The 26,203-nt window shown below is 46.7% G+C and overlaps 1 protein-coding gene across 2 annotated transcripts; it reads left to right on the forward strand.

The window, feature by feature from the left end:
* Window positions 1-426: 426 nt before the first annotated feature.
* Window positions 427-25,795, forward strand: NEMP2 (nuclear envelope integral membrane protein 2). 2 transcript variants are annotated; one of them, XM_082691642.1, is made up of 9 exons: window positions 427-808; window positions 10,472-10,587; window positions 15,095-15,326; window positions 15,458-15,530; window positions 16,594-16,687; window positions 17,492-17,606; window positions 19,678-19,903; window positions 23,097-23,273; window positions 23,920-25,795. In XM_082691642.1, the coding sequence occupies exons 1-9, from the start codon at window positions 703-705 to the stop codon at window positions 24,041-24,043; spliced, it is 1,263 nt and encodes a 420-aa protein (XP_082547768.1). In that variant the 5' UTR covers window positions 427-702; the 3' UTR covers window positions 24,044-25,795. The 2 variants fall into 2 exon arrangements, with proteins under 2 accessions (XP_082547768.1, XP_082547769.1); XM_082691643.1 differs by lacking the exon at window positions 427-808 and adding an exon at window positions 8,392-8,571.
* The last annotated feature ends 408 nt before the right edge of the window (window positions 25,796-26,203 follow it).

A 26,203-nucleotide genomic window follows, 5' to 3' on the forward strand; every position in this document is an offset into this window, starting at 1 on the left:
ATCCCGACTTTCTGACCCGCTCTGCCCGTCCGACCCCCCTTCCTGCGCCCGGACCCCGTGGCAACCGCCCACCGTCTTCCGGTCCTCGCGGACGGCGGCGGCCTTCGGGGCCGCAGGGCGAAGCACGTCCCAGCCTCTCCCGCGGGGCGCCCCGGCGCTCGGACACGCGTCCTTGGGCAGCGAGCGCGCCTGCTGCTGTCTCACAGCGACGGAAAAGGAAACAAAGGGAAAATAAACTCTTACTGGTAAAACAAAAAGGAGGTTCCTCCACGGTCTTCCTCTTCACGGAGCGTCACTCACGTCCGAGAATTCAGCCCTAAAACCCCGCAGGTCACGCACGGGTCGAGGACGTTTGAGGCAGAGCCCACACTCGAGCCCTCCCCCTCCCCCACGACCGGCGCCTCGCGCGGAGACTGCCGGGACCGCGGCGCGCGCGACGGCCTCCGGGGCAGCGAGGCCCGGAAGCCCTGAGGCGGGGGCTGGGAGGGGCGGGGGGCGGCTCCGGCCTGCGCCGGCCGCGCCCCACCCCCGGCCGCGGGAGCTTCGCGCCGGCTGCTCCTCGGCGGCGGGAAGGCGGGGTCTCGGCCTTTCCCGCGTGCGGGCCCCGCCGCCCCCTCGTCTCTCGGGCCTCGCGAGGTTTCCGCTGCCAACGGCCCAGCCGGCCCGCCGCGGCCCGCGCCGCCGCCCTGGTTCCGGGGCGGGATGCGGCGGCCCCCGGGGCGCTGGTGGCTGCTCCTGTGGCTGCCGCCGCTGTCCGCCCCGCCCGCAGGCGCCGCGCGCGGAGAGGAGGCGGCGGCCGCGCTCTCAGGTAACCGGGCGGGCGGGCGGGCGGGCGCGGGCTCCCGGCTTCCGGCTCTCGCGCAGCCCGCGCCCCGCAGCTGCTCCGCCCGCGCCCGGCGGCGTCGTGGGGGCGGGGGGCGGGGAGCCGGCGGGCGCTGCCTCGTTCCTCCGGGCTCACCCCGGGGCGCAGCCGGCGCCCGCCCCCGCCCCGCCTGCTCGGGCTCCCTGGGGTCTCGGGCGGCATCTGGCCTTTTAAAAAAAATTTTAAAGATTTTATTTACTTCCTGGACAGAGGGACAGACCGAGCTCACAGGCGGGCGGGGCGGGGGCGGGGAGGAGGCGGGGAGCCCGACGCGGGGCTCGATCCCGGGACCTGAGAGCATGGCCTGAGCCCCCCGGGCGCCCCGCACCTGCACGTTCTCCTGGTTTTAGCAGAAGCAAAGCGGCGGAGCTCCGCGTCTCGCCGGGTTCCCCCGTCGACCGCAGTGCGGTGGTTCGTGTGCGGCCCCGCAGCTGCCCGGCCCCGGCTGCCCGCCCCGCGCGGCCCCCGGAGGCGCGCGGCTCGCGGCGGAACGTCCGTGCTTCTCCCGGGGCGGTTGCTGTGGACCCGGGCCGAGCGGGCGATGGCTGCGGCTCCTCCGCGGACGGGCCCTGCGGCCTGGAGCGGGACCCGCGGCCGGTCCCGCGTGACCCGATACTGCGTGTCCCGCGGCGTCGCTGCGAGGTCGGCGCGCGGTGGGACGCGGGCAGCTGGGGCGCCGCCGCGGTCCCTGCGGGGGTGCTCCCGGGATCCCGCGCGGAGGGGCCGCTGCGGCTCACCACGCGCGGAGCCGCGCTCCGCCCCTCCCCCACCCCCGCACCACGTCCGTCAAGGTTTCCTGGCGCTGTTGTCCACCAGCTTCTCATCTCCTCGGCCACCTCTGTTGGCAGGGGCAGCCAAGCCTGGTCTTGCTGCTGGGCAGAGGCCCTGCTCCTGCGAGGTCGGGGTTCTTTGTCTAAGGCTGGGGACGACGGCCGGATTCTGCCGGAGCCGCCAGCCGCAGGGACTCTTGCAGTGACTCCCACTTTGGGCGACTGCTCTGGACGGGTGGTCATGCAGCACTCCGTGGCTGAGTGCTCACGAGGTGTCAGCAGTGTCGGAAGTGCTCCGAGTGCGGTATCTTGTCCAGTGCGGGTGATCGTCCTCTGAGAGCAAGGACCGTTAGACACCCGCTTTATGGATGGGGAAAGGCAGGCTTAGTAGTAAGCAGTGTGACCATTCTACCCGGGTGAACAGGTGAATCCCAGACGCGCCCGAGACGGAGGGTTTCCGAGCATGGCAGCAGCCAGACACTTGTGAGGAGGCCCGGATCGACATCCAGAACCTTCACTTCTAGACTTTCCTTCCATGCCCCCACCCACTCCTAGAATTACCTTGGTCCGGGCCCATAGTCTTTATGGACCACTGTTTTCTCATCATACGATAAAGTTGTTCCATTGTGGAATGATTTCCAGCATGTTCTTCACCATTTTATTTCCTTCTGTGAACCCGGTACTTCTCATGTTTGTGTTACAACATTTGGTGTTAACTATGACTTCTGTTTTGTTAGCCAGAGAGCTACATAGATGCATGTCAGAACTACTGTTCCGCCGGAGACATGCAGGAGGTACACGGAGTTGATAAAATTCTAGCGCAGAGCCAAGAAAAATGGCAACTTATGAAGCCTTACAGCAACTTTTGCCATTCCAGATACGCTTTATATGGGACAGGCTGTGGAGCATCCTGGATCCTGTGGTGTGCCAGTGACACCACTTTGGAACCCTTGGACTAGACTATGTCTGAGGAACATTGCTGCTGTAAAAGTGGTTTTATGAACTGAGATCAAACACTGGGACTTCCTTTCATAATAGGGCCCATTTATAACATGAGAAGCTTGGATCACATGATACTTTATTGTTGTAAAATTCTCTTGAATGCACACACACACTTCCATAAAATAGAGAACATCCAGCGCCAGGCTAGCTTTCTGTCCCCCTATTTGGAGGAAGGTCGGAGGCAAGTGACAGGAGAGGCAGGTAGTTGGCTGGCTGGCTGACTTTACTCATGGTTTGCAGCCCAGGTTGAGGACCCTTGAAACCATGTGCTGTCTTATGATGTAGTTCAGGCCACTGTGTTGAGTTCCCAGGCTTGGGCTATGTAGTGATGGCCCATTTGAAACCACAGCTTTCAGATTCATCTAAGGAGAAGAAAAATCAGTCCTTGAAGTTAAAATCGGCCTGAATGTGCATCAGTATGTGCTAATTCCAGATTCATTTTCTTTTTTTTTTTTTTTTAAGATTTTATTTCTTTATTTGACAGAGAGAGATCACAAGTAGGCAGAGAGGCAAGCAGAGAGAGAGGAGGAAGCAGGCTCCCCGCTGAGCAGAGAGCCTAATGCGGGACTCAATCCCAGGACCCCGAGATCATGACCTGAGCCGAAGGCAGCAGCTTAACCCACTGAGCCACCCAGGCACCCCTCAGATTCATTTTCTATGCACATTCTTGGAGAAATAAAAATCAAGATTTATAGTCAATTCTGGTTAAACTAGGGTTAATAGAATAGAGAAGTTACCTTCTAATTTTGGTGCTCCATGCTAACTCCTTTGAAGATGTGAATCTACAAATAATACCCAGAAAAATCCTTCCTTTGAGCTTTCAGGAGCTAAGTTTTGTTGGGTTTTGCTTTTTAAAAATTTTTATATTTTTTCCCTCTTCTTGTCCCAAAAGAGAAGCAGTAATAGGCCAAATGGAGAAAAGGGCTCTCTAATTTAATAAGTGATTTTGTTATTCTGTTATAGTTTCATCTGAAGATATTTTCTTCCCATATGAGGGCCATATGAAGGTTAAATTTTTCGAAGGAACGTTGCTGGAATATTTTTATGTTGGAAGTTGTTTAAGATCTGCTGAAATTTGAGAAGTGTTTGTGCTTTTTATTTTTAGCATACTCTATAAGTAGGCTTAAGTACTACCTGCCTTTTTCTGAAGTTTTGAATATTTTTACCTTATGTATGACTAAATTCTTTAACTTAAATATGTTCTTTTACATTTAGGAAAACTAATAAATGACAAAAGCTGTACAAAGTAGTAATTTAAAATGTAATTTATTAAAGCAAGTGATAACCCATCTGTCCCTTTTTTATATAAGCTATAGAGTCTTAAATTAGATTAATTGAATATTTATAAATTGAGTACTATTTAAAATGAACTAAGGAATCTCACTGGGTAAGGTCACCCTGACTCAAATCCTTTGGTAATGTAAATAATTGTGCTTTGTCTTAGCAGTCTGGGCACAACTGTCCAGAAAATCAGAAGTCAGTTTTATTGCAGAATCGAGAGAACCTTTTGAGGACTGCAGGGAGTTACAGAAGGTGATGATCATGTCATGGCTGAGACACAGCCTTGCTGGGGGTAGGCGTAGGAAGGATGGCATTCAGGACTGGCCCTGCAGATCTTTCTCTAGATCTGGAATCAGGTTTGAGGCTGTGAATACCAGCGTTATGGGGCACCTTCTAGGGGTAGAAACATACTCAGCCTCAGGTGGAAACAGTAGCTGTCCCTGGGCAGGTATTGTTTTCGAGTCTGATCAAATGAATGGTTATTATTACATTTTTCTGAATCCCTAGAAATTCCTTTTTGTTTTCTGAATTGTATTGTGAGAGGATTTTGTTGGTATCATTGTGATATCTTTGGGTTGGCCTACATCTGCCTCTAGGAAGTTCCATCTTGACAGAATGAACGAGCCAAGACTGAGGCCCCGGAATAAATGATGCCCACAGACGGCAGGCCACTTCCCAGACTTCAGAGCTCGAGCAGCTGATAGGTTTCAGATAAGCCGTCCAGCTGCTACATCTTCTGTTCCCTCCCTCAGGTGGGGATGGAGGAAGTAAAAACTGAATAGTACAATGTCTCTAGAAGAAGCCTAGATAAACAGTGTTGATGTCACAGCCACTGCTTTATGCTTAGCCCAGCCAGCCCTTGGCTTAAGGTTTACATGAACTGCCGTGAAGCTGGATTTGTGGTTTCTTGTAGCTGTTTCTAGTTCCTTAGATGTTTAGGGGCTCTTATGTGAACTGAATGAAGTTCATCTCTGAAGAGAGAGTTAGTAATAATGAGGGTAGCCAGAGGACACCATGAAATGCTAAGACCGTCTGTTGTCTCATGTGTTGTGTAAATTTGACATCAGCTTCACCTCAAAAGTCAGAGGCACTCGAGAATTCCAGGGGAGCACCTCACAACATGCCTTTAGTAGTGTTTCTGTGGGTATCCCTGCCAGAGCAACCTACCTCCGTCTGTACTTTGCTTAATCCTGTAGAGGACCGAGGAGAAATTCGGAGCAAGTTACTTTCGTCTAACTGAGAGGCCCCTTGTGCAGGATACACTGATGTACCATATACGAGTAAAACAAAACCAAGCTTCTTGTTTCTTGCTTCTCTCTGTTCTTCTCTGTCCAGGAAGGATAAAGAAGGTCCCTAGCCCAAGGGATGGTAAGGATTACAGCTCTCAACCCTGTAGTTAAGGTATATTGATGATGAGGTGGGGTGAGGGGGAGCTTTAGCCTGTGGGTTCCGTAGGTGGGATGTGACCCAGGCTGGATGGGGTGTCTGATTACATCAGGTTGCTTCAAGGGGAAGGCCAGAGTGCACCTCCTTTTATGGTGCTGACTGGTACTGGGCAGCCTTTCACAAAGATTGGCCAGGCTTTCATTGTCTCTGCTGTGCATGCCCAAATGACCCACCAACACTCTCAAATTATAACCTACATACAAAAGGTGGATATTTAAAGGCTGGGGATCCGGTAATGAACATGCTGTCCCTAACTTTATGGAGAGACAGAGTATAAACTAATAATAGTATGAGGAAAAAATAAAGCAGGGTGAGAAGAAAGTGGGTGAAAGGGGTTGGAGTGTGCCATTTTAGACAGTGGGGTCTGAGAAGGCCTTCCTGAGAAGCTGATGTTCGGGCAAACCTCAGTGATCAGGAGAAGCAAGCTCTGCCAAAAGCTGGGGAGAGCGGATTGCAGGTCAAGGACTCAGCAAGTAGGAAAACTCGAGGCAGGAGTGTCTCAGCATCTTGAGGGCGGGAGGGCTGGTGTGGCCTGAGCAGTGAGAGAAGGGAGCAGAGGAGAGAATGTCAGAGGTCCTAGGTCCTTGGACGGGAGGGTGGACTTTGGTACAGCTGCAGTCTGAAGTCATCGGTTTTCAGCAGGTAAATGATGTGCTCTGATTGATGTTGTTAAATGATCTATATGCCGATTGGAGAGTGGGCTGCAGGGGAGCATCATAGGGGTGATGCTGGAAGCAGGGAAACCAGGCTTTTACAGTAATCCAAGTGCAAGGAGACTGGCCTGGATGACAGAGAAGCATTTCCTTCTAAATTCAAATTATCGCACTGTATTACACCATCTTGCTCTTAAGTTACAGACGTCACATGGTCTAGGAGATGGTCTTAGGACCAAGTAGAAAAAAACTCAATGGAGGGCAGTGTTTGTTTGCCAAGTTCAGGTCCCAGAAAGAGGCTATTCCCTCAAACAGCTAACAAGAGGAGTAGTTCCCTGTTCTTACGGGGCTGATTCCTTGAAGCAGTAGGGCCTACCGGGAGAGGCATGCGGACAGCAGCCCTGGAGTCACCCTTAAGAAAAGCGCCTAACGGGGGCGCCTGGGTGGCTCAGTGGGTTAAAGCCTCTGCCTTCGGCTCTGGTCATGGTCTCAGGGTCCTGGGATCGAGCCCCGCATTGGGCTCTCTACTGGGCAGGGAGCCTGCTTCCCCTCCACCTCTCTGTCTACTTGTGATCTCTCTCTGTCAAATAAAATAAAATAAATAAAATCTTTAAAAAAAAAAGTGAAAGAAAAGGAAAAGTGCCTAAGATTGGGCACAAGTGTGGAATTAGGAGAAAGCCTGAAGAGAGAGCTGGCTGGGAGTCAGTGTTCGTACCGTGGTCTGGGGCTGCTGCGGTCTGGACCTGAGGCGACCCCACCCTGCCCCTGTTCTGTTGGAATGCAGTCCCTTTCCAACAATAGGCAGGGATTCCCCTCTTTTATTGAGGACCCCCGGTGTAAAGTTGTCAGCTCTTGCCACCTGGTTTAGCCCTGTTCTGCTCAGAGACACCACAGGAGACTCTGGAGAGGCTCAACGAGGGACACCGTAAGGTCAGTCCACAGCCTTCCTTCCAGTCCTGCCTCTGCTTCCACTACCTGGAGGCTGGTAGTGTGCTCTCGCTGCTCAGGGGCTCCCAGGTACTACACTGCCTCTGACAAGGTCTTTTCTACAGCTGGCTGCGGCCCTTGGATGGCCAGGAGTGCCCTCTCCCCTGCGTAGGCCATGGCCAGGAGTCCCTTGCATCTCAGATCTACCCGAGAATTCGCCTCAGCATGGGGTGCTCTGTGTTGGTCGCACTGCTTCTGCATTCTCCTTTTGGTCTTGTTTATAAACAGGCCATGCTGGGGATACGTTTTTAATTGTTCGTATCCTCTATGCCGAGGGCCTCTGGACCTTCCTTCACGTGCCTCTTTGAGACCTGTCTCTCAGACTCTTGTGTTTGCATCTCAGACTCTCAAACTCAGCAAATTTGTTCGTATATTTAAAAACATATGCATTTCCTCACCATGTTAAGAGTAAAGATTAAGTGACTTGACAGTGTCCCAGTGGAAAATACTGGATTCTGTTGTGACTTTCGTGTGGTCACATGGTCACATGGGTGGGCACGCTGCGTCTTCTCCCCGGGTCTGTTTGCACTTTCTCCAGCAGAATGCTTAGGACGCTTCTAGCAGGACATGGACCTGTGTGGGCTCATTCAGTATTATTCCTGAAGTGGACGAAATTGCGACTAGTTACTAGTTACTCTGTCCTTGCTCATCTTCGCTGTAGCAGGTTGCGCTGGCACTTCCCTTGAAGGACATGGGGGTTGGGCATAAGGTCCCTCTCTCTGTGTGCCCACAGCGTTCGTTCTCTGTTTCCTGTTGACAGAGCCAGTGGTGACACCTTATCCTGGATCCAGAAGAATTTTAGGATTTTCATCTCAGTTACTTTATTTGTTTTCCCCGCAGAAAGTGGTTTATTGCTTTTAGAACAAAATATGATGCTTTCAGAACTTTTGTTCTGAAGAAAAACAGAACTTGAAAACTTCTCTAAAACATGATTTTGTCAGCTGATGGAAGTAGGCTCTTCAGCATAGAACATTTCCCACTTGCAACTGTGTGAGGCCAGAGCTGTCAGACTGGAGAACGTGAACCCTTAGAACTGGGGCTTTTTGGAGCACCTGGGTGGCTCAGTGGGTTAAAGTCTCTGCCTTCGGCTCAGGTCATGATCTCAGGGTCCTGGGATCGAGCCCCGCATCGGGCTCTCTGCTCAACAGGGAGCCTCCTTCCTCCTCTCTCTCTGCCTGCCTCTCTGCCTACTTGTGATCTCTGTCAAATAAATAAATAAAATCTTAAAAAAAAAAAATAAAAGAACTGGGGCTTTTGTGCTTGTGGCTGCTGTACTGAGTGTCAGGTCTGACCTCCTTGCCCAGACGCCTGCAGAGCTCCTCCTCCAGCACCCACTCACACTCTCCCTCACCACCCTGCTCCTCACTTCCTGTAGGGGATCACATATGGGCAACGCGACTCGGAGTGGATGATGGAAAGGCCTGGCTGGTAGCAACTAATCCAGGCAGGGAAGAATGAGCTAGGTGGCTTCAGATGCCCCTTCAACAACCGAACCCCCCACTTTTGGACACCCTGTCCTCCCCAGTGATACGTCCTGGGGCCAAAGCCGTTGTTTGTAGGAGAGCAGGAGGTGAGCGCCCCACTCCCTCACAGGCATCTCTGTGGTAGGTGACTACCTGTTTAGGTGTGTTTGTTAGGTGTTGCCTGTGGGGCAGGCCGGGCGCCAAGCTACTTTGGGGGCAACACAGGCCAGGATCGGCTCGTGAGAACCTGGCACTATCCAAGGAGAGCTCCAGGGCCCGGTGCTGCCACTTCAGACCCTAGTCTGGCTGGGGGGTCAGCACGCCTGGTATAGACCAAGTGGGGGCTCCCAGTAAGCACAGACGTCTGAGGCAGGAAAACAAGCCTGCCAGCTTGTGGCAGCCCTGACCGTGATCCCCAAGGGCAGATCATAGCCTCCAACCCTGACTGAGGAATAAAAGGCATCTTACCTCATTTTAAATTCTGATACAGAGGCAGCCACAGAATAAAATGAACCCCATTACTTAATAATTTCCTTAATGCTAGTTACTCTCTCTAATAAAGCACCTGTCTCTCCTCTGTATATTATGGTATATGGTGGTGTGTTGTACATTATTTAATGTTACATACAGCACACAAATGCACGTATGTTTATGTTTATGCACACAGACACACATACGTATCTACTTCTGTCTCCAGATTTCTCCCGTGCTGCAGCCCCGTCCATCTTCACATAGTCCCACAACCGGAACTTAGTTCTGTCCCAGACTGAACTCCTCCCCCTTGCCCTGCACGAGCTTGCATCCTCTCCGCTGTTCCGTATTGGCGTGAAGGGCCTTGCCATCTCTCCACTTAACAGAACTTCCCTTTCTTGTGCTCCCTTATCTAATGACTCTCCAGAGCCTGTTGGTCCCGGTCATAAGGGATCGCTAATCTGTTCGTTCTCCCTCCTGCCCAGCTCTGTCCTTGCTTAGGCTGCTGCAGGCACCTCCTTGGTGGTTCTTCTGCTTTCAGTCTTCTTCACCTCTAAACTTGCACGTTGCTTTGAGAATGCTTCTTCTAAAACACAGCTGGGTGCCTGTTGTTTCCCTGGTCCAACTGGTGATGCTCTGTTTGTCCTTCCCTCCCCTGCTCAGTGTCTGGAAGCTGATGTCTGTGGGCTGTATCAAAGGGCCTTTGGTTCCCATAGTGTTTGGCCAGTGAGAGGCCCTGCGAGGAGGGCAGGAGACAGAGGCTGACGTGGTGCCCCCTCGTCCCACCATCCCACATTCTGGCAGGGATCACATCCCATTAGACTGTCCTCCTGGCTTGAGAAGCTGCAGTAACATCCAGCCCTACCTTTGCCATTTCAGGCCTAGGGATGTTACAGGCTTCCTGCTGTTGTTGATGTGAAGCTCCCAGTGCCTTAGCTCACGGTGTTAATGTCTTAACTCTGCCCCAGTCTCCCGAACTCTTCGGTAAAAGCCTGGGGAGTGTCAGCAGTTTCCTGCTGAGACTTTGATGCTTACCTAGAAGGCTTCGGTGCTCAGCATTCAACGCGCCGTCTGTACTCCGCGAAGTGGTGGCCATCGCTTGCGTCTCCCTGCAGATGTTGGAAGGCCCCCGTGTAGTCCCCATACGCCGTCCTCAGTGAATGACTAAACTGCTTCCGTGATTTCCCTCATCTCTTGCCCCCCTCTGAACTGTCTTCTCTGTCTCGCTGCTCTCTCTCATTTCCCCCTTTCTAGGAAGCTGCCCCCAATTCTTGCCCTCTGCTCCAAGACTGAAGGACCTGTTCTCTGTGTTCCTACAGTACCTCCCATATATCGTAAGAGAATTGACACTGGACTATAATTTTTTTGTCTGTCTCCTGTGGGCTGGAAAGACTGAGGGACTGTAACTACCATGTAGAAAAGTTCATTGGTTAGAGAATGTAAAAACAGCATTATTCTTGTGAAGAGAAAGAAATAAAAGATAAGATTCTGGGAAATAAAACATTTTAGGAAGTACTTCTCTTTTCCGTCTCTCAGTTCTAAGGTGTAAAACTCTGAAGGAAATGGATTTTATTAAAACATCTGACTCGGACTGTTACTGCTACAATCGAAATTCCCAAATGGAGTGGAAATATATGTGGTCGACTATGCAGGTAAGAGCCTACATTTAAATCATGTTTTAGGAACTGAGAATTAAAATATTCTAGTTCAAGAATAAAAAATAGCTTTTGTATGGCATAGAGCAGCGTATCAGTATGAAAGCTGACTCGGGAATCACATAGAGTGACCCAAGGGAAAGGGGCATGTGGAAGGGAACATTAACTCTTCATGCTTTTTATCAGCCCTTCTCCAAACCATTCCAAAGAAATATGGTATCCAAGTGAGCACAGTGTGGTCATCGTTCAGACACAACTCAAGAAAACACCCTTTCTCGTAGTTTCCAAAATAATTTCTATCCCAAGCCCTTCTCTGATCCCAGGGATGGCCAAGATAATAGTTAATCTCAATAGCCTAGTACTTCCCATCATTCAGCACTTAACATATTTATTAAGCACTCGCTAGGGGCTAGGAACTATTACTGGCTCTTAGGATACATTAGTATCGTAGGATCCTAAAACAGATCCCTGTTCCTATGATTTTTAGGCTCCTAGGGGTAGGAGGTAGAGAAGAAAATTATAAAATGAGTAAGTGCCATGAAAACAGAAAATGTAAAGTAAGGGAGGTGGAATGAGGGAGGTGGGGAGTAAGTTACAGTATAAAAAGTGGGGTCAGGGTAGTTCTTGTTGAACTTGAGAAAGATGTTAATGAAGTTCGTGAGTTACCAAGATACTATACAAAGAGTATATTCTAGGCTGAGGGAAAAGATAGGACAGCGTATCAGAAGGCACATGATGTTGGTTTGTGCCATTACTGATGATACACACCACTTGGATCACCTGGGTAAGGTGGTCTCTGGAAATTTACAGTTTTACCACTATAAAGTGACCATTTTGCCCTTTTAATAAATGAGTATTTGGAGGAGGTAATTTGAAACTATGTAGATGTCCTTTTCCTCCCTCATCAGGTTTTCCCTTCCTAGTTTTATCATTCATTGATGATCCTTGCATGAATCAGTTATCAGGATGTTTATCAAATGGTCCTTTTCTAATTCCACGATTCTTTCCACATCCATCAGCGCTCTTCAGTAAGGAAGAGGTTTTACTCCTTCAGTCTGTTTGTATCCACACAGTGTCACGATTGTGGATTGTCTGTTACCTCATTATTCACTCTGACGTTCACATCGTCCTAGATTTGGCCAGTAAGAGCACCTTTAAGGTAGCTCATGTGTCCTTTTATTTTGTGCCTATCATTTGGGCATCTTCTGGTAAGCAAGATGTTCCAGGCTTATCTTACAATTTCTTCAGCCCAACTCTGGAGTCATACATTTTTTTCAAGGAGCATTCAGCGTTGGGTGTATTTATTAGTGCTGGGATACCATTGTCATATGTGTACAGACAGAAACATACACACCCATACACCTGTGGACGTTCTATTTCTGTCTCTCCATTTGTTGAAAAACACGAGTTCTGGTATTTTCCATACTACTGGGTTCGTTCTCATCTCCTTGCCGTATTTGTAACTTTTTTCTCTGATGGGGAGAAACTAGTTTTCATTATTCTCAATATATTTATTTATTTGTCTAATGATAGAATAGTAATTTATTTGTCAGTATTTGTTTAGAGTGTGTTTTACCTCTAGTGTGAGAGTGTATAGTTTAAATACTGTGCTCCAGAATCACTTAGGTTAACCCATTCTCACACACCTCCTTTAATATGATTATATTATTCATTTGAGATATATTTTGTTTTATTTGTTGCCATTTCCATTTGAATAGTTGTTTTTATTGTTTTCAGGTTTTTTCCCTATCTTAGTTGATCTTATTAACATGTATTAGTAGGGATGGAATTAATATGGTTTTAAATTGCAACTCTATGCAGAAGTATTCTCAGAGAAGTGTCAGTCCCCCTCATTCCTCTACCTATTCCTATCTAGCCCTTGTGGGTAGCAGTCTTACTAGCTTCTGTATGTTTTCTGTGTTACTTTCTGAAAAAGTCAGCGGCAGTGTGTGTTTGTAGACAGTGCTAAGGAGTGAGTTTAGCTGGAGGACCAATAGCTGAGCCTGGTCAGTCTTACACATAGGGAGGAGGAAGGAGCCAGCAGAGGAGAGAGAGAAGGAGCACTGCACGAAGAAGGTGTTACAAGGAGAAGAGAGTGGTCAGCAGTGCTCAATGCTGTTCGTGGATCAAATGTGGTGACTGAGAATGAATTGGCCCTAACAACGTGAAGGCTGCTGGTGACCTTGTCAGGGACGGCCTTTTGGGCATGAAACACTCCATGACTGAAAAGGGTTAAAGAGAGAATGGGAGGAAAAGAACTGAAGACTTCAGGTATGGGTAACCTTGTAAGAGAATTTGATTGCACTGGGAAGCAAAGGGATGGTTGGAGGGGAAAGTGGAGTCCATAGAAGGCTCCCCCGCACCCCCGCCATGGGAAAAGTATCAACATGTTTGTATGCTAATAGTGATGTAGGAAAGATGTTAAGGTTTGAAGCCAATAGCCAAGAAAGAATTCTTGAGACATCTTTGGTGCAAAAGGTGATTTCATTAAAGCTGGGGACAGGACCCATGGGCAGAAAGAGCTACCCTGGGGTCATGAGGAGTAGCCCATTATATACTCTTAAGTTGGGAGGGAATTAGGGACAGCGTAAGTCTCTAAGGAATTTTGGAAGCAAGGTTTCCAGAACCTTGAGGGGGCTAGCTGTTGTTGGGAAGAAGTCATTTATTACTGCCTAATGAAACCTTAGTCATCAGACCCTTCAGTTGTATATTGGTGGGTCATGTGCTTGGGGGATGATTGCCGACATGTATTTTGGAGAGATAGAGATAAAGGAAGTTTCCAAAGGAATTTTTGTATGTAAAGTAGACTTACAGGATCCTGGGTGTTGGGCTAAGATTGCCTTTTGCCCTTAGCAAAGTATTAACATCCAGGCAGCTGAGTTTCTAGAGGAATGTCATTCTGCCTGTTTTAAGGACTTAACCAGTGGAGTATAGATAGTAAGGAAATTTAATTTTTCTTTTGTCTTTGTTTCCCACATCAGTAGGGTGGTCCAGTAGAAAGGGAAGGACTATTGGTAGGATGTCCTTGAGTAGACAAAGGATAGTCTAAAGGATCCCTTTGAATCTCCTTTAAATCTCCTCTGTGGCAGAAAGTTCCTCCCCACAGGCAGGAAGCAGAGCACGTCCCTGCAGGTACTCACCGCTGGTTGGGTAATGGGATGGGAGCCTGTGGACTTCGTCTTCTTCCATTTTCAGCCAAGAGTGAGGGTGAGGAGGAGGTGTTGGTGTTGAGAAGGGAAAAGCTGTGACATCTTTGTTGAAGAGAGTAGGGAATGTGTGGTATGATCACCTGTAGCTTTACGTCCCACTTCAGGTTCACCCTCGGGCTTGAAGTCAGACTGCTGTGTGGTTTATCTGGTGCCATTTGGTGGTTCGAATCCAAGCGTGAAACGGGTGGAGGGTTGGAGTTTGCAGGTAGGGCTGACAAAGCAAGAGCGCCACAAAGGAGGCGGGTACATGCAAGGGAATGATTTGTAATGATTGACCTTGGAATTTAGCTGGAAAGGAAGGAGTGAGGAGCAGGGGGAAAATGCTTGATGTGTGGTGAGGTCAAAGGCTTCCTGGGTTCAAGGTCCTATAAGGGGCTTACTGGAACGGTAGGAGTTGGTGGTCAGCCAGTGGGATGCATAAAACAACCTATAGAGGGCCTGTAGTTTGGTAATGACAGGGTCCAGGGTGTGGCCCTGGGAGTGATGAGCTGAGGCCCGGCAGAGGGCAAGAGTACAAGAGGGGAGGAGTTCAAGATGCAGAGAGTCAGAGCATAGGAAGGAGTTTGGTGTGTGTATTATGCGTATTGAATCCCCGAGAAGTATGACAGGAAATAGAGCAGTGAGCCAGGAGCTGAAGTCCAAGAGAAAGGAGGGTAGGTAGTGGGTTATATCACCTAACGCCGGAGACGGTGAGGTGGTGATCTCCCTCTTTGCCGGCTCACCTTACTCTTGGACAAAGAAGAGTATGAATAGAGAGGGACAGACAGAGGCAGCGGCACAGTTGTCATTTAATGATCACTGGCTAGATTGTCAGTGTCTGCTTGGTACTGTAGCAGGTGCTTTGTTGTGAGACTTGACTAGGACGGAACCGTGGTTGGATTCTTCAGGAGGCACGGGGAGAGAAGCCTGAATTACACATGAGCAGCTGATCCAGAAGAAGTGCTTTTCCTCAAACACAGTACACAATGGTAGAGCTAGAAACCCCTTTATAGACCAAGTAGTTTGCCACCTGTTGCTTTCTCCCATCCTTTTTCACATGTCCCTTGGCCACAACAACTTGCTAGAGGAGGGATTTAAATCACCTACAACCCAGGGGAAGAAACATCCACCTCGCAAAGTCTCTGTGCTCCAGTATGTTCGAACTAAACACGGATCTGTAGGTACATTGCTGGGATCCCCGGAACTGTGTGCATCTGACTGTGTTCTTCCTCCGTTATCTCGGGCTCTCTTCATTCCTCTGCTCATGATTTGAAGGAGCTTACGTGTTTATGGATTTGTTTGTTCTTATTTTATAGGTGAAAATTACCGGTTCAGGCCTGCTCAGTATTGTATATATCACAGAAAGACACAATTGTCAATATCCAGAAACCATTCTGTCTTATATCAAGTGTATGACTCATAATTTTTGGACACCAAAGGAGTCTAATGAAATAACCATAATCATCAATCCATATGGAGAGACCATGTGCTTCTCTGTGAAACCTGTCAAGAAGATATTTGTCTATACAATTAGTGTGACTCGAAACAGTAAGTCTCTTTTCTGATTTTCTGGATTTTGTTTTTCTGGAGTGACATTCCAATAAATTGAGTTTTCTCTTCTTTCACTAACTACATTGACGTAAAACCTTTGTCGTGTGTGTCTGTCTTTTTTACTCCAGTTGTGGATTTCAAACTCTTCCTTGTGTTTGTGGCAGGCGTTTTCCTCTTCTTTTATGCAAAGACGTTGAGTCAGTAAGTATCCATTTTACTTTCTTAATTTTGTCAATTATCCTTTATCCTTTTAAAAAGAGGATAGCACAATTTTGACCCCATGCTAAATATTTCCACACTAGCTTTTAGTTCCTGCTGTGGTTTTACAAACAATAGATCTGAAGATAGTGCTTGAAAGGCCTTTAAAAACTGAGTAACAGCACATGATATGTATATTTCAGAGTGCTTTTACTTGTATTACTTTGTATTATGTATTAATATATATTTGAAAATCTGATCCTCTTAAGGATTGCGTCAGCGCTGTATTGGTCTTATTTCATAGATGAGAAGGCCAGCATTCATCATCACATGACTGCTCTTGCTAGGGCTGAGATTTCTACTCGGGTTTCTGATGCCAGATGCCTTGCTCTCTCTGTTGGAGTCGAGCTGCCTCCAAGATTTGTGGCTCTGATACAGAAGTTGAATTTAACAAGTGTCTGACTCTTGGAGAAACATAACCTGATATTTTGCATATTACCACTTCTCTCATGAAAAAGGAGTCTTTTTCTAGTAATATTTTACTCCTTAGCCTGCTCTTCTCCATAGTGTTCATCTTTCTCGTAGTATAATTAAGTGCGTTTCATGTAATCTGTGGCTTTTAGAACCCAATGTCAGTCAGTTAACTCAGAGAGGCCGGGCTGCAAGCCTGAGTCCCAGCTGGCAAATGCTCACTTGGGGAAGGTCTTTAATATGTTGGTGCCTTTGTTTCGTCCCCTGTGAAGTTCAGACCCGGCTAGCCACCTCACGGGGCTGTTGTGAGTGCGTGCACAGCTCACAGACCAGCGTCTGCTACATAGGAGGTGCTCAGTAATTCTTACTTCAGATTCTAAACAGAGAAGGTAACTCGGACATTTTGTTTTGAGTTAGTGCCAAGCTATTTACCATAAATTTCAAGTACAGACTTCATTTTTTAAGAGTATAGGATATAATTAAAGGTACCATCTGAGTTTTTCTTCTTAGTATTCTTAGTATCAGGTTAAACATGGTTTTAATACTGAAAGTCCTGCTTAACATTTAAATGGCTTTTATCTGCTTGTTTTGACAGAAGTCCTATTTTCTATTACTCTTCTGGGACCGTGCTAGGTGTTCTGATGACATTAGTCTTTGTCCTGCTGCTGGTGAAAAGGTTTATTCCTAAGGTGGGCATACTGTGTATAAATGAATAGAAGAGGGAAACCATGATCTCATAGACATGAAAAATTGATCAAAGTTAATTCACATTGACTGTGACAGTTCCTAATTAAAACTGTGTTTCTACATTGTAGAAACTGACTTGAAAAGGTATCTTTCTCTAGAGTTTCCATTTGTATTTGTTACTATATATACTGTAAAGTAAGTATTAAGTTTTGGCGATAATTTTTTTGAGACCTTTTTACTTTTAGGTAATAAATTTTTCCCATGAGTGGCAGGGGTTGACCTGTGCTGAGTAGAAACCTGTCTTGTCTTAGCAGAGCTGAAGAAGGCCGTGATGCTGAACGATCAAGGCCTTGAATAGCTGCATGGCTCTATCTGGGGATTTTCTTCATTATTATTAGTTCCCAGAACACCTTTCATGAAAGAATGCTTTGTACTTAGTTGAGGATAAATAGTACTTCATGATGATAGCGTTGCAGAGATTCTCTTTAAAGCTTGTAACACCAGCATCATTTCGAGATAAATTTCTTCTTTAAAATAGTGCTTTTCCAGTATCCTGAGGATGCTGTTGAAATGCAGACTCTGACTCATAATCTGCCACGGGGCCTGAGAGTCTGCGTTCCAGCAGGCTCCTGGGTGGTGCTGATGCCGCTGGTTCATGGACCATAACTTCAACAAGACTTTAGAGAGTCTCGAATTGACATCGGTGCAATTTGATGTAGAAGTTTCTAATAGAAAGGGTTTATTTGTTTACTCCTATTTTTGTGAGAGTGAACCAAAAACTGTCATTTATTTTCTTCTGCACACAGTACAGCACCTTTTGGGCTCTAATGGTCAGTTGTTGGTTTGCTTCAGTTTATGCTGTGTGCGGATGGATGGAGGACCTCCAGTGGCTGTGGCATGAAAACAGAGTATATGTATTAGGTAGGTAATTTTTTAAAAGTATGTTCTATTGTTACTAAAGCTGAAAAGTACAACTGGAGTCCTTCTTTGGAAATACATTTCTTTCCAGAGTCTAAATTTTCCTTTTGAACTAAGGAGAAGTGCTGTTAAAAGTCTTTTTAAATTTTATTCCCACAGTTGATGATTTCAGTTCAATAGATCTCATTTTAGACTGTTTTTTTTTCCCCCTATGACATCTTTCTTAGTTTTCTGTACTAATGATCAAAAGAGCAAAAAAAAAAAAAAAGTTTGTCTCTTTTGACTGCTTGTATGCCATTGAATTGTGGTTAAGCTCTAGCCGGATCTAACTTGTAATGAAAAAATTTCTCTGAAATGTGGCTCTTTCCTTTTCTTCATGTATTCAGCATGAAAGGTGAGAAATTCTAAATATAAATGACTAATGAAAACTTGAATTTTCAGAAACAGAGAGGCTATTAGGAAGCCACTTGTTTTTATTTCATGTAACCAAAACCAAACAGCTTTTTAAAATTATTTATTTGTTCTATTTGGGAAATCATGGAGAATGGGAGGATCAGTTTTCTCCTAACCCCTTAGCACCAAATTTTTCACCTAAGTCCACCCACCCAAAACAAAAGCAATCAATTTAAGATTTATTTATTCTTTTATTTGAGAGAGAAAGAGTATGTGCATGGGTGCAGGGGGATGGGCAGAGGCAGGAGAAAAATCCTTAAGAGAACTCTGAGCATGTAGCTGGCCAGGGGACTCAGCTGTGGGGTTCCATCTCGACCCCGAGATCACGTCCTGAGCCAAAATCAAGAGTCACCCGCTTAAACAACTGAGCCACCCAGGAGTTACTATGATGAAGTTTGCCATACATATGGCAAACTTTATCATTACATCATTATCATTATATATCATTATATATTATATATTATATATATATAACATCTGTATTCTTTTTTCGTTTTTTTTAAGATTTTATTTATTTATTTGACAGACAGAGATCACAAGTAGGCAGAGAGGCAGGCAGAGAGAGAGGGGGAAGCAGGCTCCCCACTGAGCAGAGAGCTCGACGTGGGTTTGATTCCAGAACACTGGGAACATGAACTAAGCCGAAGGCAGAGGCCTAACCCACTGAGCCACCCAGGCGCCCCCCCCAATGATAAAGTATTTTTAAAGTAAATTATAGATATCATGGTATGTCCCCCTGACTAGTTCAGTAAGCATCTTTAAAAAAACAAGAACATTTTCCTCTGTAGTTAAATAACAATTAAATTTAAAAAATAACAATTACATAAATTACTCAGGTCATGTTTAGATTTCCTAAGTGCCCTTGATGGTTGGTTGTACAAGGGGAGATATAGTCCAGAACCGTATTTTGCATCTGCGATGTCTCGTAAGTCTTTTTAAATCCATAACAATTCCTTTTCTCCTCATAGTGATACCCAGTCTCCTTGCCTGACCGAGCGTCCCACTTTCTGGGTTTCTCTCATGGCTCCTTTGTGGTGTAATTTAACTTGCTCTTCTCTCCCCTTTCTGAACTGGAAAGTCGATCTTGAGGCTTCCTTAGGTATGAGTGAAACACACAGTGGGATATACGAGAAATGCATGTTTCACGTTGGATCCCAGTAGGAGATGCGAACTGTCTCATCGTCCCACCGTTGTTAGTGCAGAAACTGAGCACTGCACGGGGTGGGGTGCAGCAGGGTCCATCTGTTATACAATTGTACCTTCCTTTTTTAACTAGAAAGTAAAAATAAAAAATAAAGTTTGTAGCCAGCTGTGACCTATGCTGAGGCTTCAATCCTAACCAGAGCAACCATGAGAACATCGGTCCATCGAGGACTCTGGACTGAAAAACAGATCCATAGCGTAATAATTCATCATTGCGCACCCTCCGTCACTACAGAAGGCCGCGTCACATGGAAGGGGTAACCGTCCCTCTGTGTGTTTTCCAGTCTCACTTCTTTGGAAAAAGAAATCATAAATATGAAGTCTTTCTGATATGTTCTTAGCTTAAGCCAAGGCTCTGCCAGGATTTTTCATACAGCTTTTCAAGTTCAGATTTTCAAGTTCTTCTGCTTTTTTACAGGCTATGTCCTAATGGTGGGATTTGTCAGCTTTGCTGTTTGTTACAAACACGGGCCCCTTGTCGATGAAAGGAGCGTAAATCTCCTGGCGTGGACACTGCGGCTCCTCGCCCTGGTCTTGATCTACTGCGGGGTCACCGTGCCCCAGTGCTCTTATGCAGTCATGGTCCTCATCCTGTCCTTCAGGAGTCTGCGCTACCCCCTGAAAGCCTTCAGTTACGTGAGGTGGTGCGTATCTTTTTTGCCTTGTAAATTGGACATTTTGAGCTCTGGTTTTATTTATTGTTTTGGTAAGCTTCTTGCTCGTGTCGTATTTCGTCTCTGATTAACTGTATTTGATCTGGGGGTTTGAGAGCGGAGGAGGCTAGAGAACGTAGTGTTGAATTCCATTTCATCTCTCGTCTTCATTCGTCTTTCAGGGAACTGCCCCCAGTTACGAGGTAATTATAGCTCACCCAGAATTCACTAAAACCAGTGGCAAAATTACTTGCACTCTGGGTTGCCTAAAATTTGTACTTTCATTCTACATTTCCTTTCATTAGGTCCCAAGTTTGCTTTAAAGGTATTTGTTGTGCTTATGAAATAGAGCTAGAAAAATGATTGAAAAGTACTATTTATGCTTAGGATTTTTTTTTTTTTTAGGTTTGAAGCTAAGGCTTAAGCCTTTTAAAAATACAGAAAGAGTGATGAGGGAACTTCACTGCCACAGCTGTATTATGTCTGTCCTTAGTCATCGAGTCCAAACACCTTTTTTTCAGTCAGGTGCACAGACGGAGGGACAGTTTCTCTCCCTGAGGCGTGCTCGTTGAGACAGCAGCTTACAGTTCTGTATCTTTGAAGTGTTAAGATATACCTGATCAGGGACTGCGGCACATAGAGAGGGTTCCAGGGAGTGTCTGAAGAAGAAATTACTAGGCTGAATCTTCATGAATTAAAACAGCGAGGTGAGTAGATGTGGAAAGGACTTTCCTGACAGGGAGATGGCCCGGTCCGGTAGCACCATGAGGCTGGTGAGCGCGGGGGGCATCGGCAACACTATGGAGGCATCACAGGCCGTGCTAAGGAATCTCGTCTGGGTCTGAGGTAGTGGAGGCCGGAAGCCATCATGCATTTCAGTCAGCGCTCTCTGCCTGTCACTTGGACCAGATTCATGAATCCAGTGGCTTTGGGCTGGAACCGAGGGGGTGATGCTGAGCAGGGGTCAGGCGCTGGGGCACTCCCGAGGACTGTGGGAAATTCTGCGGTGCAGCATCCTCAGAACGGGGGCAGTCACTACTCAGCTTGAGCTGACTGTTGCCATGGAGGAGTACGGGCCCTGCCTTGCCAGATCTTCTGTTTTTTGTTTTTTAGAAAAGCTGGGAATATGGATTTGAATGTGAATTCTTATGTTTAAATGTTGGCAACTAATCGGGAAATAAAAATACATTCAGCAGTCAGGATCAAAGCGGAGACCATGAACCTCCCTGGGTGGTGGGATGTGGCCCAGCTGCCTTCTGGCTCAGGGGCCGTGTATAACCGGGAGGCCCCGAGGCGGTAACATCACAGCCAAGCATGCAAGAGGTGATGAGGGCCTAGAGTCAGGCAGTGAGGGAGTTAATAAATATTTTATGAGGCAAACCTAGCCGAGAGGAAGGAGACTCTGGTAAGTGGTAGTTTACGGATCTGGGACTGCATATATAGCTGTGTCACCGTGTGAAGCACATACCAGTGACAGGACAGGGTTCTTGTGTAGAGAATGTTGGCAAGGCTGAAAGGCAGCAGGGCCTGGTTGGAGGGGCTGCTGCTGGCTGCTGCTCCTGGGCCTGCCGCAGAGGCTGACAGTGACTGGGATTACCAGAGGTCCCTCTGCTAGGAGGAGGCTGGCCAATCCCCACTTCCCCAGCCTCCAGCCCTTGGCCAGGCTTGTGGCTTGAGGAACCCAAGACAGAATTTGGGCCTCTTTCCCCTCAAACATCCGGTTGCCACACCAAGTGTGAAGTGTTCTGTCATCTGTGTGATGGTCCTGCGCACTTGCACACTCTGTTAACGTGACCTAATACGATGTTCTGTAATTTCCTTAGCTTCTCATTTTGCCAGTGAATAATTATGTGAGGAACAACAGGATAAAACAGGAACATACGGGTTAACTAACAAAACCAGAGGAATAATACCTTGATTTGTACAGTAGTTTAGTTGTATGAAGAGCTGTGTGACTATGCCCTAGTGTAGGGTTGCTACTCTCTCAGTCACCCTTGTCGACCTCTCATTGGAGGCCACTCACTGTGCTAAGCCCTTTTATACAGAAGACCTCCTTTCATCCCCACAGTGACCTGTCAGGTAGACGTTACTGCTTTCACTTTGTTCTTACGTGCAAAGCGAGGCTCAGAGTGGCTAAGGAATTGCTTCTGTTGACTCCGTGGATAAACCTCAAAGCCAGAGTCATGCCTTAGTCTTCTGCTCAGAGGCCAGAGGTTTTCCTCGAGGGAGACCGGACTGGTATTCAGAAAAAGAGAAGGAAATAATGTCAGCCGTGCCCCGATCTGACTCTTCACTGCCACACAGTCTTCAAAAGTTTAAAGGTTTTTCAAGTCCCAACCCTTAAGAGAATATCTGTTTAAACCACCTCCTGATAATTCTTATACTCATCCAGATTTGGGACTCTCCTGTTAAATTAAATTTTAAAGCACCCAAGAATATTTTTATTTGTTTATTTTTTTGAATTATTAAGCCACCCAAGAATATTAAAAAGAAACTCATTGTTAAATGTAACATATGTGCTAAGCATATGTGTTATCATCTTGCCATTTTTATGAGATTCTTTCCTTTAGGACTTTCCTGATTGGAAAAAAAAAAAATTCCAGTCATGATCCCCTCTGCATATGGCAAGGGAGGAGTTATTATAAATTATTGTACATAAATGATTCTCGTACAGTATTTATTCCTCTCTAGGATTAGTCAGGATCTCCACCACTAGGTGGAGGCGATATCCCGCAGATCTTCCCTTCTCTTTTTGGGCCTGTGCACTAAGTGGTCATTGATTCTACCAGGTCTCCTTAAAAGGGCATCTCAGAGAATTGCTTCCATTAGTGCCTGAGAGTGTGAGCGAACCAAGCATAAAAGAGCCAGACTTTTCATGGTCTGCTTGTGCAGTTAAAGGTCACTGAGATGAAAAATACAATTAATATGTCTGTCAGAAATTGAGCCTCAAATTCCTAGAAACGTAATTCAGGACAGTCCGGGAGGAGAGGAAATGTCCAGCGAGGCCCAGCTGTGCATGTTCTGTGTGCCGCGGTCACGGTAAGAACCCAGAGCTCCAGTGTCCTATCAAGGAAGTCAGGTGTCACTGCTCCTTTCTAAGAAACGTGTTTTTATAAGTCTTAAGGATTGAGCTGAGCAGTCAGCTATGACCAGGACTCCAGCAACCAAATGCCGCGTGTTTCAGGAAGACAAAGCGGTGGCGGGCCGCGGACAAGCCGGCGGGCAGGTTCCTCACCGAGGACGAGTACCGCGAGCAGGCGGACACGGAGACCAGCGGCGCCCTGGAGGAGCTGCGGCGCGCCTGTCGCAGGCCAGACTTCCCGGCCTGGGTGGTCGTCTCCAGGCTCCGGGCCCCCAACAAGTAAGCCCTGCCCCGTGCTCCAGCCCACCGTGGGGTAGAAGGTGTGTGCGGGCGCCGCGGTGGGTCCCTAGGTGCGCTTCAGACCAGGAGCAGACCTGCTGGTAGCAGGTGCCGGTAGCAGGTCGCGTCCCACTGCCAGTGTCAGGACAGACACTTACTGGACGTTCCGAGAGGGAAGGGCAGAAAGATCTCGTCCATGTGGGGGGTCCCCGGTATGGAAGATCATTTTCAAAGTTGAACAAGAGAGACATCTTTGCCCCAACATCTTTTTCCTTACTGCTTCCCCTTCTTCATAGCCTTATCCAAATAACAGTGCCCTCAGACTGAACGTTGAAAGGGGAAAGTATTGATGTGCTAAAATAACCGTGAATAAGGAACCTAGTAAGAAAGAGGCAAGGACTGAGCAAATGGGAGTGGGTATGTTCGGCAGCAGTCAGTGCTCGTAAGTGTGCCTGCTTCTCTGTTCTTTCCCTGAATTTCTCTAGAAGCCGCTGCCATTTTTGCATCCAGCGTATAACTGCTGTTCTCTATTGACATAAAGTCCAATTTAATTAAGGAGGATAAATAGTAAGAGAACATGTTATCTTCCAAATAAACCTTTCTGTGATGACATTGACCTTATTTAAAACAAATAAATACTTATCAGATTTGCAGACTTTGTTCTTGGAGGAAGCCACTTGTCACCTGAAGAAATGAGTCTGCATGAAGAGCAGTACGGGCTCGGGGGCGCCTTCTTGGAGGAGCAGCTGTTTAACCTGAGGACGGCCTGATGGCCGCCTGTGCGTTCACTCCGTTCTGGACAAGGAAATGGGTTAAGGGCCAGGATCCTATTAACGTTGGCCAGAGCTGTTCTAGGGAACAGTGGCAAAAGCATTTACTACAGGAAGGAGTCCTACTGGAAAAGAAGACTGAACTATATCGAAGATGACTTTTCATTCCTGGTGAGTTCTGATACTTACTGTGCTATAGGTGGCCATCAAGATTCTGGGACAGTTGTTACCCCTTTCCCTGAGTGAAGACTGTCATCAGGAACAGGGACTCATGTTGATCTTCAAGGAGCCATTGAACACGAACATCTGCCCCGTCAATACCAGGACGTTATATCTTAACCCTCTTAACCTTCAGAACCCGTGACAGAAGACTGGCTTGCTCTTCCTATGTGCTCTTTGTAAAAGTGCTGCCAGAGACCTGCGGCTGCTGGACCAGTGTTCTCCAGAGAATGATCCGTAGGATGCTAGTAAATGCTAGTCAGTGAAGGGAATCTGAGGTCATCTAAGATTGATACAAAGTTGAACAAACATGCTGCAGGATTTCTCAGAGCCTTTAATGCTGCTGATCACATCGTGAATCTCCTCAAGAGAAGTTGTGTGCAGCAGTTTCTGACTGCACAGATCCCTTTTGGACACAGATCCCTTTTTCATGAGGTTAATATTCCTATGAACAGTTTGGAAAATGCTAATGATAGCAAGATTGAGGTTTGAGGAGGTTAAATAACTTGTCCAAAACCATTTAGAGGCAGCACTGGGACTAGAACTGCAGCCCTAGTGTTTCCTGCAACATTCAGGGTTAAGAGACTTTAAGATGTGGGCCTAGGAGCCATCTCCCTAGAGCCTTGGGTCTTACCATATTGGTGACTTTTTTAAAAAATTTTAAATAATGGACAGTTAGCTATTTGGTAACTGTGATAGAGAAACATTTCTTAAGATTATATTTTAAAGCTTGATAATATTTTTACGGACATGTAAAAATCAGAAATGAGAATTATTTTCTGTAATATTTTGTATGTTGAAATTGAAGACATTTAACTTCCTGTGACATTTTGAGCTGACTGGTCCATTTTTAAAAATTTAGTCATATATATTTGTAAGAGTTTCCTACAAAACAGATTTGTGATCTTTCTTCACAGAACACATTTTTTTTTTTCTTGATTCTCCAGAGTGAAATGAGGGACTGTGAACTTGAACCCTGGGGTGAGAAGGCCAACACGTAAGAGCCGAGAAATGCTGTGAGCAGGGCAAAACAATGCAAGGGTTAGGATGGGCTAAACTGGTTAACTTTAAGAACAAACATGGGCTTTTTTGCTGTGACAGGTTCATAAAGAATGAGGACTCCCCTTTTACTGAAAGAAGCATTCCGGAGGAGGGTGTGGAGGGAATTTGAAGCGGCTGTCCTGAGGCACGGTCAGCAGAGTGTTTCTAAATTGTTGAATGAGGGCAAGGCTCCCATTTGGAACTTCTAGGTTGATTTTCAGTGATATTTCCTCTTTGAAACAGTGTGTCAGTGTTTTAACAAGTTTCTCTTTGGCCAGGTATTTTTAATATTGGAGCTTGGCAATTTTTTGTGAAATGCACTAAATTCAATCTGTGCTTCCAGAGACTGATTTCAAATACCAAAGAATCTTCCATTCAAATTTATGATGATTGTGATGATGATGTTTTATAACTATAAATGGTTCTCAGGTCGTTTTTGTTATAGTTTAATTTGATTTTTTTACAATTAAATTTATTCCTGATATAAATGTATCAGATGTATCCGTGCTTGTGCTCCCCACATTCACCTCGGGGGCAGTTTGTGACCGAATGCGTGTGCTGTGCGAGGAACACATGAGCCGTCAGCTGGGGTTCCCAGGGGCTGTCGGTGCAGAGCACCTGGGGCTTACCTTTGCAGGGTGGAAGAGGTGCTGACCACAGAAGGAAGCAGCTCTCCGTGGGTCAGGCTGGGTGTCACCCTCACAACAAAAGGAAAAGAACAAGTCTTCCAGGATACTGTTTTCCATGTTTAATTTTAGAGGAAATCAGGAATCTGTCAGTTTGTTATGTGAGCACTGTGAGAAGCTAAACCATTACAAGGGTTGCTTGTGATACATGTGGTGTTATGTTGTGTTCATTTGATTTGGGGTTTATTACAGCGCTGATTACTGTTCCAGTCCC

The sequence above is a fragment of the Mustela nivalis genome (assembly GCF_964662115.1).
Source record: "Mustela nivalis genome assembly, chromosome: 11".
In the NCBI taxonomy this organism is placed as follows: Eukaryota; Metazoa; Chordata; class Mammalia; order Carnivora; family Mustelidae; genus Mustela; species Mustela nivalis.